Source organism: Triticum aestivum, chromosome 6B (genome assembly GCF_018294505.1).
Source record: "Triticum aestivum cultivar Chinese Spring chromosome 6B, IWGSC CS RefSeq v2.1, whole genome shotgun sequence".
Lineage (NCBI taxonomy): Eukaryota > Viridiplantae > Streptophyta > Magnoliopsida > Poales > Poaceae > Triticum > Triticum aestivum.
This window is the reverse complement of record NC_057810.1, coordinates 701,117,781-701,133,893: the sequence shown is the minus strand read 5'-3', so window position 1 is coordinate 701,133,893 and position 16,113 is coordinate 701,117,781. Positions and strand designations below refer to the sequence as shown.

The following is a 16,113-nucleotide window of genomic DNA, read 5'->3' as shown; positions in this document are numbered from 1 at the left end:
GTTAGTGCGTGTTTGTATATGCGCACTCCACTAGTAAGCCAAGTATTACTGGTGCCCCGTTTAACGCACACTGCAATAGTAATTTCTGTCTCATTTCATGTTAAAAAAATCTGTCTCACTTGTGTGGTGTGCGGTGTGCCCGTTAGCCCACGGGCCACTAGTAAGTGTTTGCTATCGCCAGGTCATCTCGGTCCGCGTGACAGTGTGGTGGGTCGACGGTTCGGATGGATTGAATGGCATTGGATGGGCCGTATTTCCCGCTTAACACGTTTGCTCGCTTGTTTGGTATCGTCGATTGTGATTATGCGGCTAGCTAGGCAGTGTTATCCGTGCTGGTCCTAATTAAGTGTCGATGGATGTCGACCCTGAACAATTCAATCAGAGGCTGGGGTTACAACCTCGTTTATTTGATAAAAGAAAACACCAATCAAATCAGAAGTCGTTGGATGGAATATGTCAATCTTGTGGAACTCGTGTCCTTTTGAAAGTATAATACTCCAGATTAGTGTGCAATAGAAGCGTGTCCTTTTGAAAATATTATTTTTGAGATTAATGTGCATAGAAGGTACTGCTCATGGAACTAGTGGCAAGTTGTATGATTAAGGGATAACGACAATGTGGCAACGTCGCCAAAGCGATGGGGTGGCGAATCAAGTCACGTTGTCTTCGGAATCTTCGAACAAAATCAAGCCCGGGGATGCTGATCGGTTGAGAGACTGTTTTTTTAACACACTACTGACGTAGATGCTGGAGAATATCACATGATACCATCAAAAATAAAAAAGTACTACCATGATACTAGTCTGAAAATTTTAATTTTAGATGTGTCAAAAAATTTTGAAAAACTATGTGAATGTGCATCACATATGTGTCTACAACCCCTAAAAAATTCAGACCAAAATACGAAATACACAAAGAGAAATCCAACATGAATAGTGTCAATAAAGACAAAAGGATGAATAGTGTCAAAAACGACACTATTCACATCTAAATTTGTCTTTTTTTTTGTTTCTCTTTCGTATTTCATATTTTGACCTGAATTTTTTAGGGGATGTTGACATATATGTGATGAATATTCACTTTTTTTTATTTTTATTTGACACATCTAAAATTGGATTTTTCAAATTGGTTCCCTCTCCCTTTGCGAGGCTGGTGCAAACGTGTTGGATGCATATGTGCATCCTTGTCTTTTCGGCGCTGGAGCGAAGAAAAGGGGAAGCAGCATGGCGGTGATTATATGATCGTTGAAGATGGTGACCTGCTTAGGTCTGATTGCAGATGCTTGCGTTGCAGGGGTCTTGTCACAAGGTTTAGAGATGATCACAGAGAGCTCCGGAGATCTTCGTGTTTTACTGGTTGTTTTAAGGTGCTCTTTGTTATTCTGGTTAGTTGTGGGTGTGTTAGAGTGTGCTTGTGCGGATCAAGGACTTTGTATTATTTTGTGAGTTGAATACAAACATACTTCCTAAAAAACGTCCATGTTGACAGTAACGAGTCAACCAAGTTTTCTTTCGACAGCTTTCCATCTTAGAAACAGGTTCGTGTGCTTCCATACCTGAGGACTACAAATCATACAAGTGTCAAATATCATATTAGGGCATTGTCAAACAGTTAAATCCTAGAACCTATACATAACACCTAGTATATCTACATATCGCAACTCATTGTTTGGCGAAGGCTCTCTTTCTGATTAAGCATGGAAGTCCAGGATCTCTCAAGTCTGCATTGTCTCAAAAAAATAAAAATAAAACTCTGCAAGTCTGCAAGGGAAACCTTCCCAACCCCAGATCCGGATCAGCCTCCACGGATGAAGTGGGATTAGAAAAAAAAAAGAGAAAATGACAACCGTAGGATGAAGTGGAAGCACGGATGAGAGCATGGAAAGGGAGCGGGCAAGCCGGATCCCCACTTCTCATCCTGCGCCGTGCGACATGGGAAAGAAGTCCCGTCGACGTCGTGTTCCATCCTCCCGCCACCACCGGCCGTTCGTCGGCTCTTGCGTTCCCTGGGTGATGCTGGACCGAATCGCCCACCGCACCAAGGGGGGCGGGGATCGGGTCGTTCGGGACGAGGTGGCCGACGGCACGCTGTCGGAGATCTCATCCACCTGCACGGGCAAGCCCATCGCCGTCTCCCTCCGGGTCGCGGAGCCCCCGGAGGTGTCCCGCCTCTACCTCCACTGGCCGGACGGGCTCAGGCCGGAGATGAGGGACGTGAACAGGCCAACCGTCATCGCGGCGCATGGCGACTCGATACTCTTCGAGACGTACGTCCCCCTCGACGCATGCGGCCTTAGCACCACCAGTTACCCCATCGACTATTTCGTCTACACGGCCCCCTCCCGCCCCAAGATCGGGTCCCCATCGCTCCTCTGGCGACTACCGACATGCTTCGAGAACGGCCGGGTGGACGCTGCTATGACGGATCACTACTGCAAGCCGTACCTGAGTCGTGATCAACGGGCAATGTGGCGCGGAAACATCGGTCTCCTGTGCCGTGGCGACGGTGGGTTCACGGTGGCGAACCTCGCGGTGGGCGTTCAACAGCCGTGCCTCTGTCTCGGTGAGTTCTCGGTGCTGCACCATACGCCCGCGGAGACGGAGATGAAGTGGGAGGTCAAGCAGCTGCCAGCGCCAGTGCCTTGTGACGGCCATGACGGCCCCCCGAACCTTTTGATCGGTGGTCGTCCCTGCTCCTGGGAAACTGACATTGTCATCCCCTTTGAATTTGATGGTCGCCATTTCTTGTGCTGGGTCGACCTCTATCTGGGCTTGATGTTTGTGGACGTCACCGCCAAACATCCACCGCCGCCGCGTTACGCCCGGTTACCCGTGGAGCTGGATCAACGTCGTCTCTACATCGACGCCGGGGCCCCTGACCCAGCCCGCCGCGTCTGCGTCACCGACGCATGCATTATGCAGCTCATTAGCATCAACAACGACGCAGGACGCAGCGTGCTCGACCGCTCGTGTTCTGCTTTCAGCATCTCAACCTGGACCTTAGAGTTAGAGACGATGCAATGGCACAAGGTCGTCGCCATCAGATCCGACAAATTCTGGGCCGCTATTGACACAGACAAGCGTCTTCCACGCCTCCTGCCAGAGTTTCCAACCATGAGCATGGTTGATCCTGATGATGTTTGCTTCACGTTGGAGGATAGGTACCACAATTTCTGGCTGGTAAACGTCGACATTAAGAACAAGGTCCTGGGGGCTGTCGCGCTCTACATCAACGAAGAAGAAGAAGAAGAGGAAGGATGCACCGCTGGTGTGTTCTATGGCAACTCCTTTATCACCAGTCAGTTCACCAGGTACATGGATAAGGATGCTATCAAAAGTCTTGAAATGAGCAAGAAATTGCAGCGAGCAAAACAGGAGCGGGTCATGGAAAAGATGGACTAAAGACTGTAACGGGCTATCAATGCACACACCCCCCCCCCCCCCAATGGAATCCTGATTTCTTCTTTCATTCCATGGTTTGCTCTGTTATTTCTACCATGATTGACATAGGCTATCAACGTTGTATGCTTGTATGATTTTCATACATGACATGGTGTTTTCATCCAGCCAGAGTCCATGAAGAAATGCTGAATGTCCTATTTCAGTAGAGATCAGGCTTGTAAGCAGGGACGAAGCTAAAAAAATTGATGGTTCATGTCTATGGCAGTGGAGTCATCTTCTATAAATAGGTTAACTATTGGTAGTAAGTTAGTGAAAAATTTACCACGCATGGATGGCAGTTCTGTTTGAATTAGCATAGGCTGTTTTTTTTCGAGAATGTCATGGACTGTCAATATGATTTGCTTATTGTACATCCTGTTATGCAGAGACAAGTTTGAAATTGTGTCCCCTCAAAAAAAAATGAATTCTGTGGGATCGGATCATCTTGATATGTCGATATTATTTCCCTTCAATGAGAAAACCAAAATGATAAAAAAAAATGAAACAATAGTATCTCTGCCAACTGTTGTGGCTATTTTTTTTAGGGGTACTATTGTGGCTATTTGCAATTTACTCTCCCTGTGAGAAATGGAATATAGTACTTCTAGAAAATCAAACTTGTAAGACCCATTCTTCTCCATCGACCCAAATGACGTTAGCATTTATTCATTAATTACATTACAACTTTTACTACATGCTGCATTCTGCACTTTCAGAAAGACACAATTCCGTGATGAGCCCCCAAAATCCTGATTTCTTCTTAAGAAGAAGTCTTCTTCTGCTCCTGCTTTGCTTTGTTTATCATTCTGAACCCAAATGACATAATCATCATTCATTACATAAAAGTACACTTTACACTTGTAGAAATACACAATTCCGTGCAAGGAATCCAAAAAATCCTGATTTCTTCTTCATCTTCTTTCATTCCTGCTCTGCTCTGTTTGTTTCATCGGACAGACTTGTCCCTTGTCCTGTTACAAGTAGGCACGCTTTGTTGCCATGGGAACAATGGGCAGAGGCAGGTGGCCCTTCTTCTGCAAGCAAGTCACCGTCTCGTACAAACTTCCCCATAGTGGAGTGAACTCCAATCCTAGGTCCCTCAGCCTCCGGTTCGAGAACTTGTACGGCTTCGCCATGGGTTTGCCGTCCTCTTCGCACCTGCATGCCACGCCAACAGAATCCACGGTGAGCAAGCAAGCAATGCCCCGGATCGAATCAAACAGGTTGAAATTGTTGTCTACGTACTTGGCGGTTATGTTGTAGTGAGGGAAGAGGTCGCCGACGAGCTGGAGGAAGTGGGCGCGGTGCAGCACGGCGCCGATGCAAAGGTAGCGGCCGTGTGCGTCGGGGTGCTCATAGACAAGGACGTGGGCGCGGGCGACGTCACGAACGTCGGTGTACGCGGCGACTGCGGTGGGGTAGGTGGGCTTGGCGCCGGTGAGGTAGCGCGCGACGTGGCTGCTGCTGAAGTTGAGCGGCTGCTGCAGCATGGGGCCCATGGTCATGGACGGCTGCTGCTGCTCTGGCTGCCGCTGCTTCATCTCTCCGTTGTCGGTGACCTTGTCAATCGACGGCATGGTGAATCGGTGTTTGATGACCAGGGTGGTCGATCAATATGTGGATGTTGAAGTAAGATTGCTAACTAGCAGTAGTACCAAATTGCCTTCGCTTGATGCTTGGATGATCAGTGGTCGAGCTTGTGTGTTATGTGACTTCTGTCCGGTTAACGTGCTCCACTATTTATACCGGAAAGCAAGCGCGAAACAACACAACGAGACTGCGATGCAATACTCGCTGGAGTGGAGTGCGTGAGCGGAAAGGTGAGGGGAGGCTCGTCTCCCGGCTGCAGCTCGTTTTGTTTATGGAAGTGGTGCAGCCGTCCAGCGACTGAATATTCAGCGGCGTGACCCGATGGGTGGGTTTGGATCTGAGCCGACATAGGGCACGGCGCAGATTCCGTTTCCGCGAAGCGAATCCTTCCCACTGCCACGGAAAGGTCCACGACCTCGCGCGTCATGGTTGCATGACAAAAGCTATGCTGGTTTTCATCGCGCAGCATTATTGAAATGTCCTGGATTTGACTTTCCCCCTTTGGTAAAGGTGTTTTTTAACAGAAAAATATTGAGACCGTCCAGGACTAATCCTTAAAGATACTTCCTTCGTTCCTAAATATTTGTCTTTTTAAAGACTTCAAACGGGCTATCACATACGGATGTATATAGGCATGTTTTAGAGTGTAGAATCACTTATTTTAGAGTGTAGTACCCTTTCAAAGTTGGATTTAAAATTTTGCAGCACAATGGTTCCTAAATTGTTGTTTTTAGCATTGAAAAATTGCCTGATTTTAAATCGGCTGCTGGGTACCGTCCGATGCTCCCAGGTGCACCTACGCGTGGAGGACGTGAGCTGTGCACACAGGAAAAAGATTGGCAGGAACGAACTACCCACAGAGAGACACGGGCCGGGGTGACAGCCCACCGGAGCTAGAGCCCTCGTGGGAGGACCAGCACGAGTTGCTTCTTTGCTTCTTCGCTGACGCAAGCAAAATGCCGTCAAAGCACGCCAGAAGAGAGGTAGCTAGCTTTCCAGTACGTTCTGGAATCTCAAACATGGGGCAGTACATCACGAATTCACGATACCAGCCGCTTCCCGTCAGGTTCCCGAGCATATGCCGGCTGCTGGAAGTGAGGCAGTCAACTCGACTCGTGAATATGCTGCGTATCGGCCTGACTGGTTTGATCACAGGAGGGGGATAATATATAATATTGTCTTCTCATTAGTTTGAGAAAAACGAACCAAGTCCGAAGAAGCTTTCGGGTTTCCTCTTGGTGCATACAAGTTTATTTAAGCGCAATGGCGGAGCCAGGAAAAATGAGTGAGGGGGGCCGAGTGTTCTTAATTCTTGTTGGGGAGGGCCAGTCCACTAAATTACTCTATTTTAGCTGCTAGTAATCATCTATTCAGATGTATACTAGTCCTAAATCAGTTTTGATAGGGGAGGGGGGGGGGGGGCAGGGCCCCTGCTGGTCCCCCTGTCTCCGCCACTGTTTAAGTGTTAATGGGAGACTGCCAATTGCTTTTTTCTACTCCCTCCGTCCCAAAATAAATTTCTTAACTTTGTACTAGCTTTAGTAGGGAGTAGTATGTTACCGGTGCTCAGCTCTATCTGATGGCTTTCTGGTGCTCACTGAAAGCATCTTCAATTGAAATGGTCCAATTTTTAACCCTCTATATGCCCGTTGACACATCTGAACAATGTTCAGGTGTATCTACTTTAAGCTCTCGTTTGTTTATGCATGCAGCCATGACTTTCAAAATTGTCTGATCACAAGCGTATAATTCGTATGATTGAGAGTGAGAAAGAAATAAGATGATGATTCAAGGTGGGCCATATCTGACGTGGCGGGCTGCTAGAACACCTTCATATCCTTCCCATATATGGACTGAATTTAAGGAGTGTCAAACACTCGTACATATAGGAATGATTTAGGGCTCTAGTTGAACACACACACACACACACACACTCTCTCTCTCTCTCTCTCTCTCTCTCTCATTCCAAAAGATGTTGGGTCCATTTAGAGATCCTCTAACACCCATTGCCGTACCTTGTGGCTTCCTCCAAGCTTCCAAGCATATGTCGTCTTCTGAAAGGCAGACATGCGAGTGAAACCGGTCAAACTCGACTCATATACATCTTCTCACAATATGATGCCGACTGCTTTGAGCAACGACTCAAGGCAGCTTCATTCAAAATAATCAAAAAATGCAAGATAAACTTAATGATAGGTCAAACGATATGATTGGCCTAATAAATGTTGACATTTTTATTCTATAAAATTCATTAATGATAGGTCAAACGATATGATTGGCCAGCTTATGACCATTTCTACGCGACAAGTATGTAGAAAATCACCGATAAGCTTTACCACCCACCCCCCTACAGCAGCGAGCACCATGAGGGAGCTTCAAGGTCGACCACACGCTGCCCTCACCGGTGCAAGCGGTCACACGACTTCTAAGAGAGAGGGGGCGAGCGCATGTCCTGTGCCAGAGACGGCGAGTAGTGCTAGACGAGTTAGCAAATTGGGGGAACACGGGTTGCGGCATGCTACAAGAGATGTCTGATAGCGATGCGACGAGAACATGGGGACGCTAGGACCAGTGGGCTGCGATGTTGCAACCAGCAGCCGGGGATGCAACGAAGCTGGACCCGCCTCTTGAAGATGCAACGATCGGCGGTCGAGGATGTTGGAACCGAGATATGTTGCAACTGGCAGTCGAGGATGGAACAACCGACATATGGGGTTTGCTGGAAACGGCTGTCAGCGATCCTACGACCACGGTCGACACTGTTGCGACCACAACCGCCACTACTGCCCAGAGAAGCATGTGGTGCTAGAGACGTGAGGGTGGAAGCTACGAGCGATCAAGGCGGTAGGGGGTAGGAGTTGCAAGCAAGGATGGGCGATGGGGAACCGGCTTTCTTCAATCCTACAATTTGCTGTCAGGGCTACTACTATTGGAGAGTGTGGGACGGCGGCGGCGGGGGGGGGGGGGGGGGGGGGGGGGGGGCTACAACGACAAGTCCGACATGGGAGCCGGCGACGACGAGCAATTGTGGGAGTAGGGGGGTGCCGTTTCGCCTCATAGCTACGCCCTCTTTTGCACGCTGTTGTGAAGCAGAGACAAGATGGTGTGGAAGGGGATTTTTTTTGCCTGTTGAATTTCAATTAGGTCTAAGGCGCGGGACATGAAAGGCGATGCACAGTGCATGGACCAAATACTCCCTCCATTCCAAAATATAGTGCGCCTGTGCTTTCCGAGGTCAAACTTTGACCATAAATTTAACCAACAAGACCGTCTAAGGCGGGAGAAAAACTTATATAATTGAAAACTACTTTTGAATACGAATTCACTGGTATAATTTTTGCTCCCACCATAATCGGTCTCGTTGGTTAAATTTATGGTCAAAGTTGAAGAACGGGAATAGAGAAAGCACTACATTTTAAAACGGAGGGAATAGCTAATACCTTACGGATAGGACGAGAGGGGGGGGGGGGTGTTGATCGGGGTATCCTGCCCGGTTGACCGACGCGTAGTACCCGCCATATCGTGATGGCTAGACAGATGATGAGGCTTAATCATCTCACAAGGAAGCATAGTAAACGAAATGTCCAATATAGCTAGACCCGTTACAAGAGCTAAACACGTACTCCGTATAACCAAGTCATCAGCATTCTTGGCCGGCAAACGTGTTCAAACTCTACCGGAAGTCAAATCCAGGACGCAGAAGCATTTTGATAGCAGTGAGCGAAGAAACCAGCATAGCTTTTGTCGTGCAACGGTGACGCACCAGGTGGTGTGCCTTTTCCGTGGCAGGAGGCAGGCTCCGCGATTCCACCTCCGGATGGGGAATGAATCTGCCGCGCGCTTGCCCGAAGCCACCCATCGGGTCCGTCGGCGCTGCACCCGCCGCTGAATATTCCTTCAGTCGCTGTATCCCTCCGTAAACAAACGGGACGGCCCTCTGTTTTGCTTGCCGCCAAGCTGCACCCGAGCCTCCCCTCCCCTCCCCACCCTGCTCACGGCTCCTGTCCAGGCAGTATCGCATCGCAGTTTTGTCGTGTGCTAGTACCACCAGGCTACCAGCCAGTAGTATAAATGGTGCCGCGGACTCAATGTACAGACCACACAAGCTCGATCCATTGCTCAGCAGCAGCAGCAACAAGCAAAGGCAAATTTGTACTAACCCGTGCAGTCAACCAGCAAATCTTTCTTGCGTCCACGCATCGGCTGAACACCGTGGTCACCATGCCGTCGATCGACAAGGCCACCGACAACGGCGAGCTGAAGCAGAGGCAGCCGGAGCAGGAGCTGGTCTGCGTCACGGGGGCCGGAGGCTTCATCGGCTCCTGGGTCGTGAAGGAGCTCCTCCTCCGTGGCTACCGCGTGAGAGGGACCGCCAGGGACCCCGGTAAGCGACACCATCCATGATCTCGCCAGTGTTGTGGTGCTTCATCAGCTCATCTAATGGCGCGCGCGTTTGCATTGGTTTGTGAAGCTGACCGCAAGAACGCGCACCTGCTGGCGGTGGAGGGGGCGGAGGAGAGGCTCACCTTGTGCCGCGCCGACGTCCTCGACTACAACGGCCTTCGCGCCGCCTTCCGCGGCTGCCATGGCGTCTTCCACGTTGCCTCCCCTGTCTCCAACGACCCCGTCAGTTCACGAGCTCTGCTCTGCAAACAAGGGCGATTCTAACAGGGGCGGCATACTTACTTGCTTCCTACATGTGTCGTGCTCGTTTGCAGGACCTCGTGCCGGTCGCCGTTGAGGGCACAAGAAACGTGATCAGAGCGGCAGCGGACGCGGGTGTGCAGCGCGTGGTGTTCACTTCGTCCTACGGCGCCGTGCACATGGACCCCAACCGCAGCCCGGACGTCGTGCTCGACGAGACGTGCTGGAGCGACTACGAGTACTGTAAAAACACAGGGGTAAGAAATGAATACTCTGCTCCATCGCCGGTGAACTTAGCTCACTTGCCGGCCCTTGTGTGCACTGCAGAACCTGTACTGCTGCGCCAAGATGATGGCGGAGATCACGGCGGCAGAGGAGGCGGCCAAGAGGGGCCTGGAGCTGGCAGTGGTGGTGCCGTCTATGACCATGGGCCCCATGCTGCAGCAGTCACTCAACTTCAGTAGCAGCCACGTCGCCCGCTACCTCACCGGCGCCAAACCCACCTACCCTAACGCCGTCGCTGCCTACACCGACGTCCGTGACGTCGCCCGGGCCCATGTCCTCGTCTACGAGCACCCCAACGCACACGGCCGGTACCTCTGCATCGGCGCCGTGCTACACCGCGCATACTTCCTCGAGCTCCTTGGCGACCTCTTCCCGCAGTACCACATAACCGCCAAGTAAGTAGGAGCACAGCATGATCGATCTTATTTCGACGTGTTTGATCAGATTTTGGGCGTTGCTTGCTTGCTCACCGTAGAATTCGTTGGCGGGGCAGGTGCGAAGATGACGGCAAGCCCATGGCGAAGCCTTACAAGTTCTCAAACCTGAGGCTGAGGGAGCTGGGGTTGGAGTTCACTCCGCTGAGGCAAAGCTTGTACGAGACAGTGACGTGCTTGCAGAAAAAGGGTCACCTGCGTCTCCCCATTGTTCCCATAGCACAGAAGCGCGCGTACTTGTAACAGGGCAGGACAGGGGACAAGCCCATCTCATAAAACAACAAGAGCAAAGCTGCAGCCGCAAAAGAAAATACTGTTAGGATTTTGGAGCTTCAGCATAAAATTAATTGTGTATTTCTACAAAGCAAAGTGTGGCATGTAAATAGAACTAAAACCACGACGAGTATTTTGGAAGGGAGGGGCATTATTTATTTTGTAATGAATGTACTTCTACACATTATTTATAAATTCTTCTTCCCCCCAAAAAGAAGGAATGATATCGTAATTTGGGATCAATAGAGAAAAATGTGTCTTGCTCTTGCAAGTCTGATTTGTACACAAGTACCATATTTGACTATCATGTTCCATTTTTTTACTTTTCCAATTTATTTTCGGTTGGGTGGCCATATTATTTTGTTCGAAAAAAGAATGGCCGGGTCATGTTTGACAAAAATAGTGATGGCTAGTTGCGGTTATGAAGGTGCAACAACGGCGGTGTATTTTCTGGGACGTGAGATAACACCCAGATTTATTATTTGCATACACTTGTGTCGCATGCATAAGATTATCGTAGCATCTTCAATGTGGGATTTTGGACAGATTGTCTCTTCTCAACAATTTGATCAACGAACTAGAGCCACTCAGGCGTCAACGGATATTCTCTGTTTGTCAACGGCTTTGGGCTGCTTACCTGGCGTGTGCATGGTTTTGGAACGGCCACTCCGACATTTGTACTGCGATGAAACTTATAGCCACTCCCGTGAGCTTTTGGTACGGTTGTTTCGGCATTTGTACCGTCCCAACTACCACTTGAGGGTGATTTTTCTGGGTTTTGGGATGCGGTACTAAGCGGTGGGAGCACCGTAGTTCCGGTTATGTTTTAGTAAAAGGTGCAACTGGTGTGATGGACGGTTGTACCGCCCAGGCCACCACTACCTAGTTCACCAAAGTCCACACTTCGTTCTCATATATGGATCCCATCTCAAATTTCATGGCCTCAAGCAATTTCGCGGAATCTGGGCTCATCATCGCTTCCTCATAGTTTATAGATTTATCATGGTCTAATAACATGACTTTCAAAACAGGATTACCGTACCACTCTGGTGCGGATCTTATTCTGGAAGACCTACGAGGTTCGGTAGTAACTTGATATGAAGCTTCATGATCATCATCATTAACTTTCTCACTAATTGGTGTAGGAATAACTGGAACTGATTTATGTGATAACTACTTTCCAATAAGGGAGAAGGTACAATTACCTCATCAAGTTCTACTTTCCCCCACTCATTTATTTCGAGAGAAACTCCTTCTGTAGAAAGGATCCATTCTTAGCAACAAAGATTTTGCCTTCGGATCTGTGATAGAAAGTGTACCCAACAGTTTCCTTTGGGTATCTTATGAAGACGCACTTCTCCGATTTTGGTTTGAGCTTATCAGGTTGTAGCTTTTTCACATAAGCATCGCATCCCCAAACTTTGAGAAATGACAACTTTGGTTTCTTGCCAAACCACAATTCATAAGGCGTCGTCTCAACGAATTTTGATGGTGCCCTATTTAAAGTGAATGCAGCTGTCTCTAAAGCATAACCTCAAATCATAGCGGTCAATCAGTAAGAGACAACATAGATTGCACCATATCCAATAAAGTACGATTACGACGTTTAGACACATCATTTCGCTGTGGTGTTCCAGGTGGCGTTAGTTGTGAAACTATCCCATGTTGTTTCAAATGAAGACCAAACTCGTAACTCAAATATCTCCTCCACGATCAGATCGTAGAAACTTTATTTTCTTGTTATTGATTTTCCACTTCACTCTGAAATTCTTTGAACTTTTCAAATGTTTCAGACTGATGCTTCATCAAGTAGATATAACCATATCTGCTCAAATTAGCTGTGAAGGAAAGAAAATAACGATACTCGCCACGAGCCTCAACACTCATTGGATCGCATACATCAGTATGTATTATTTCCAATAAGTCAGTAGCTTGTTCCATTATTTCGGAGAATGGAGTTTTAGTCATCTTGCCCATAAGGCACAGTTCGCAAGCACCAAGTGATTCATAATCAAGTGATTCCAAAAGTCCATCAGCATGGAGTTTCTTCACGCGCTTTACACCGATACGATCCAAACGGCAGTGCCACAAATAAGTTGCACTATCATTATTAACTTTGCATCTTTTGGCTTCAATATTATGAATATGTGTATCATCACTATCGAGATTCAATAAAAATAGACCACTCAGCAAGGGTGCATGACCATAAAAGATATCACTCATATAAATAAAACAACCATTATTCTCTGATTTAAATGAATAACCATCTCGCATCAAACAAGATCCAGATATAATATTCATGCTCAATGTTGACACCAAATGATAATTATTCAGGTCTAGAACTAATCCCGATGGTAGATGTAGAGGTAGCGTGCCGACGGCGATTACATCGACCTTGAAACCATTTCCCACGCACATCGTCACCTCATCCTTAGCCAATCTTCGTTTAATCCGTAGCCCCTATTTCGAGTTGCAAATATGAGCAACATAACCAGTATCAAATACTCAGGCGCTACTACGAGCATTAGTAAGGTACACATCAATAACATGTATATCAAACATACCTTTCACTTTGCCATCCTTCTTATCCGCCAAATACTTGGGGCAATTCCGCTTCCAGTGACCAATCTTTTTGAAGTAGAAGCACTCAGTTTCAGGCTTAGGTCCAGACTTGGGTTTCTTCTCTTGAGCAACAACCTTTTGCCGTTCTTCTTGAAGTTCCCCTTCTTCCCTTTGTCCTTTGTCTTGAAACTAGTGGTCTTGTTGACCATCAACACTTGATGCTCCTTCTTGATTTCTACCTATGCAACCTTTAGCATCGCGAAGAGCTCGGGAATAGTCTTGTTCATCCCTTGCATATTATAGTTCATCACGAAGCCTTTATAGCTTGGTGGCAGTGATTGAAGAACTATGTCAATGACACAATCAACTGGAAGATCAACTCCCAGCTGAGTCAAGTGGTTATGGTACCCAGACATTCTGAGTATGTGTTCACTGACAGAACTATTCTCCTCCATTTTGCAGCTGTAGAACTTGTTGGAGACTTCATATCTCTCAACTCGGGCATTTTCTTGAAATATTAACTTCAACTCTTGGAACATCTCATATGCTCCATGACGTTCAAAACGTCTTTCAAGTCCCGATTCTAAGCCATAAAGCACACTGAACTATCAAGTAGTCATCATCTTTGCTCTGCCAGACGTTCTTAACGTCATCAGTAGCATCTGCAGCAGGCCTGACACCCAGCGGTGTTTCCAGGACATAATTCTTCTGTGCAGCAATGAGGATAATCCTCAAGTTACGTCCCCAGTCCATGTAGTTGCTGCCACCATCTTTCAACTTAGCTTTCTCTAGGAACACATTAAAATTCAAAGGAATAGTAGCACGGGCCATTGATCTACAATAATATAGACATGCAAAATAACTATCAGGACTAAGTTCAGGATAAATTAAAGTTCAATTAATCATATTACTCAAGAAGTCCCACTTAGATAGATATCCCTCTAGTCATCTAAATGATCACGTGATCCAAATAAACTAAACCATGTCCGATCATCACGTGAGATGGAGTAGTTAAGTGGTGAACATCACTATGTTGATCATATCTACTATATGATTCACGTTCGACCTTTCGGTCTCAGTGTTTCGAGGCCATATCTGCATATGCTAGGCTCGTCAAGTTTAACCCGAGTATTCTGCGTGTGCAAAACTGGCTTGCACCCGTTGTATGTGAACGTAGAGCTTATCACACCCGATCATCACGTGTTGTCTCGACACGACGAACTATAGCAACGGTGCATACTCAGGGAGAACACTTGTACCTTGAAATTTAGTAAGGGATCATCTTATAATGCTACCGTCGTACTAAGAAAAATAAGATGCATAAAAGATAAACATCACACGCAATCAAGATATGTGACATGATATGGCCATCATCATCTTGTGCTCATGATCTCCATCACCGAAGCATCGTCATGATCTCCATTGTCACCGGCGCGACATCTTGATCTCCATCGTAGCATCATTGTCGTCTCGCCAACTATTGTTACTAGACTATCGCTACCGCTTAGTGATGAAGTAAAACAATTACATGGCGATTGCATTGCATACGATAAAGGGACAACCATATGGCTCCTGCCAGTTGCCGATAACTTTGTTACAAAACATGATCATCTCATACAACAATTTATATCACATCATGCCTTGACCATATCACATCACAGCAAGCGCTGCAAAAACAAGTTAGACATCCTCTACTTTGTTGTTGCATGTTTTACGTGGCTGCTATGTGCTTCTAGCAAGAACCGTTGTTACCTACGCATCAAAACCACAACGATTTTTCGTCAAGTATGATGTTTTTGACCTTCAACAAGGAGCAGGCGTAGCCACACTCGATTCAACTAAAGTTGGAGAAATAGACACCCGCCAACTGCTTTTGTGCATAAGCACGTCGTTAGAAACAGTCTCATGAACGCGGTCATGTAATGTCGGTCCGGGTCGCTTCATCCAACAATACCGCTGAATCAAAGTATGACAGGCTGGTAAGCAGTATGACTATTATCGCCCACAACTCTTTGTGTTCTACTCGTGCATATAACATCTACGCATAGACCTGGCTCGGATGCCATTGTTGGGGAACGCAGTAATTTCAAAAAAATTCCTACGATCACACAAGATCTATCTAGGTGATGCATAGAAACGGGGGAGAGTGTGTCCACATACTCTCGTAGACCAAAAGTGGAAGTGTTATGTAATGCGGTTGATGTAGTCGAACGTCTTCGCGATCCAACCGATCAAGTACAGAATGCACGACACCTCCGCAATCTGCACACGTTCAGCTCGGTGACGTCCCTTGAACTCTAGATCCAACTGAGGCCGAGGGAGAGTTCCATCAGCATGATGGCATGGTGACGGTGATGATGAAGTTACCGGCGCAGGGCTTCGCCTTAGCACTACGACGATATGACCGAGGTGGAAATCTGTGGAAGGCACCGCATACGTCTAAAAGATCAACTTGATCAACTTGTGTGTTTATGGGGTACCCCCCTCCCCCGTATATAAAGGAGGAGAGGGGAGGCCGTCCGGCCCTCCTTGGCGCGCCCCCAAGAGGGGAATCCTACTAGTACTCCAAGTCCTAGTAGGTTTCCAGCTAAAGGGAGGGGGGACGAGAGGGAGAGGGGGAAGGAAAGGGGGGCGCCACCCCTCCTACCTTGTCCTATTCGGAAACAAGGGGTAGGGGCGCGCGGGGCTGCCCTGACCACCCCTCTGTCTCCACTAAGGCCCATCGAGGCCCATTAGTTCCCCCAAGGGTTCCGATAACCCTCTGGCACTCTGGTTTTATCCGAAACTTCTCCGGAACACTTTCAGTGTTCGAATATAGTCATCCAATATATCAAAATTTATGTCTCGACCATTTCGAGACTCCTCGTCATGTCCGTGATCACATC

The 16,113-nt window shown here is 47.7% G+C and overlaps 3 protein-coding genes across 3 annotated transcripts; 2 read left to right on the top strand and 1 right to left on the bottom strand.

Moving 5' to 3' along the window:
• Nucleotides 1-1,917: 1,917 nt before the first annotated feature.
• Nucleotides 1,918-3,418, top strand: LOC123134974 (uncharacterized). Its single transcript, XM_044554111.1, has one exon. The coding sequence runs from the start codon at nt 1,932-1,934 to the stop codon at nt 3,399-3,401; it is 1,470 nt and encodes a 489-aa protein (XP_044410046.1). The 5' UTR covers nt 1,918-1,931; the 3' UTR covers nt 3,402-3,418.
• An 876-nt stretch (nt 3,419-4,294) lies between these two features.
• LOC123134973 (cinnamoyl-CoA reductase 1) lies at nt 4,295-5,124 on the bottom strand. Its single transcript, XM_044554110.1, has 2 exons — nt 4,686-5,124; nt 4,295-4,598 (listed from the first exon to the last, which is right to left on the bottom strand). Exons 1-2 carry the CDS (start codon nt 5,015-5,017, stop codon nt 4,415-4,417), a joined length of 516 nt encoding a protein of 171 aa, XP_044410045.1. The 5' UTR covers nt 5,018-5,124; the 3' UTR covers nt 4,295-4,414.
• Nucleotides 5,125-8,980: 3,856 nt separating this feature from the next.
• On the top strand, nt 8,981-10,878 carry LOC123134972 (cinnamoyl-CoA reductase 1-like). The gene is made up of 5 exons (XM_044554109.1): nt 8,981-9,414; nt 9,502-9,656; nt 9,749-9,931; nt 10,002-10,354; nt 10,453-10,878. The coding sequence occupies exons 1-5, from the start codon at nt 9,102-9,104 to the stop codon at nt 10,634-10,636; spliced, it is 1,188 nt and encodes a 395-aa protein (XP_044410044.1). The 5' UTR covers nt 8,981-9,101; the 3' UTR covers nt 10,637-10,878.
• Nucleotides 10,879-16,113: the final 5,235 nt, after the last annotated feature.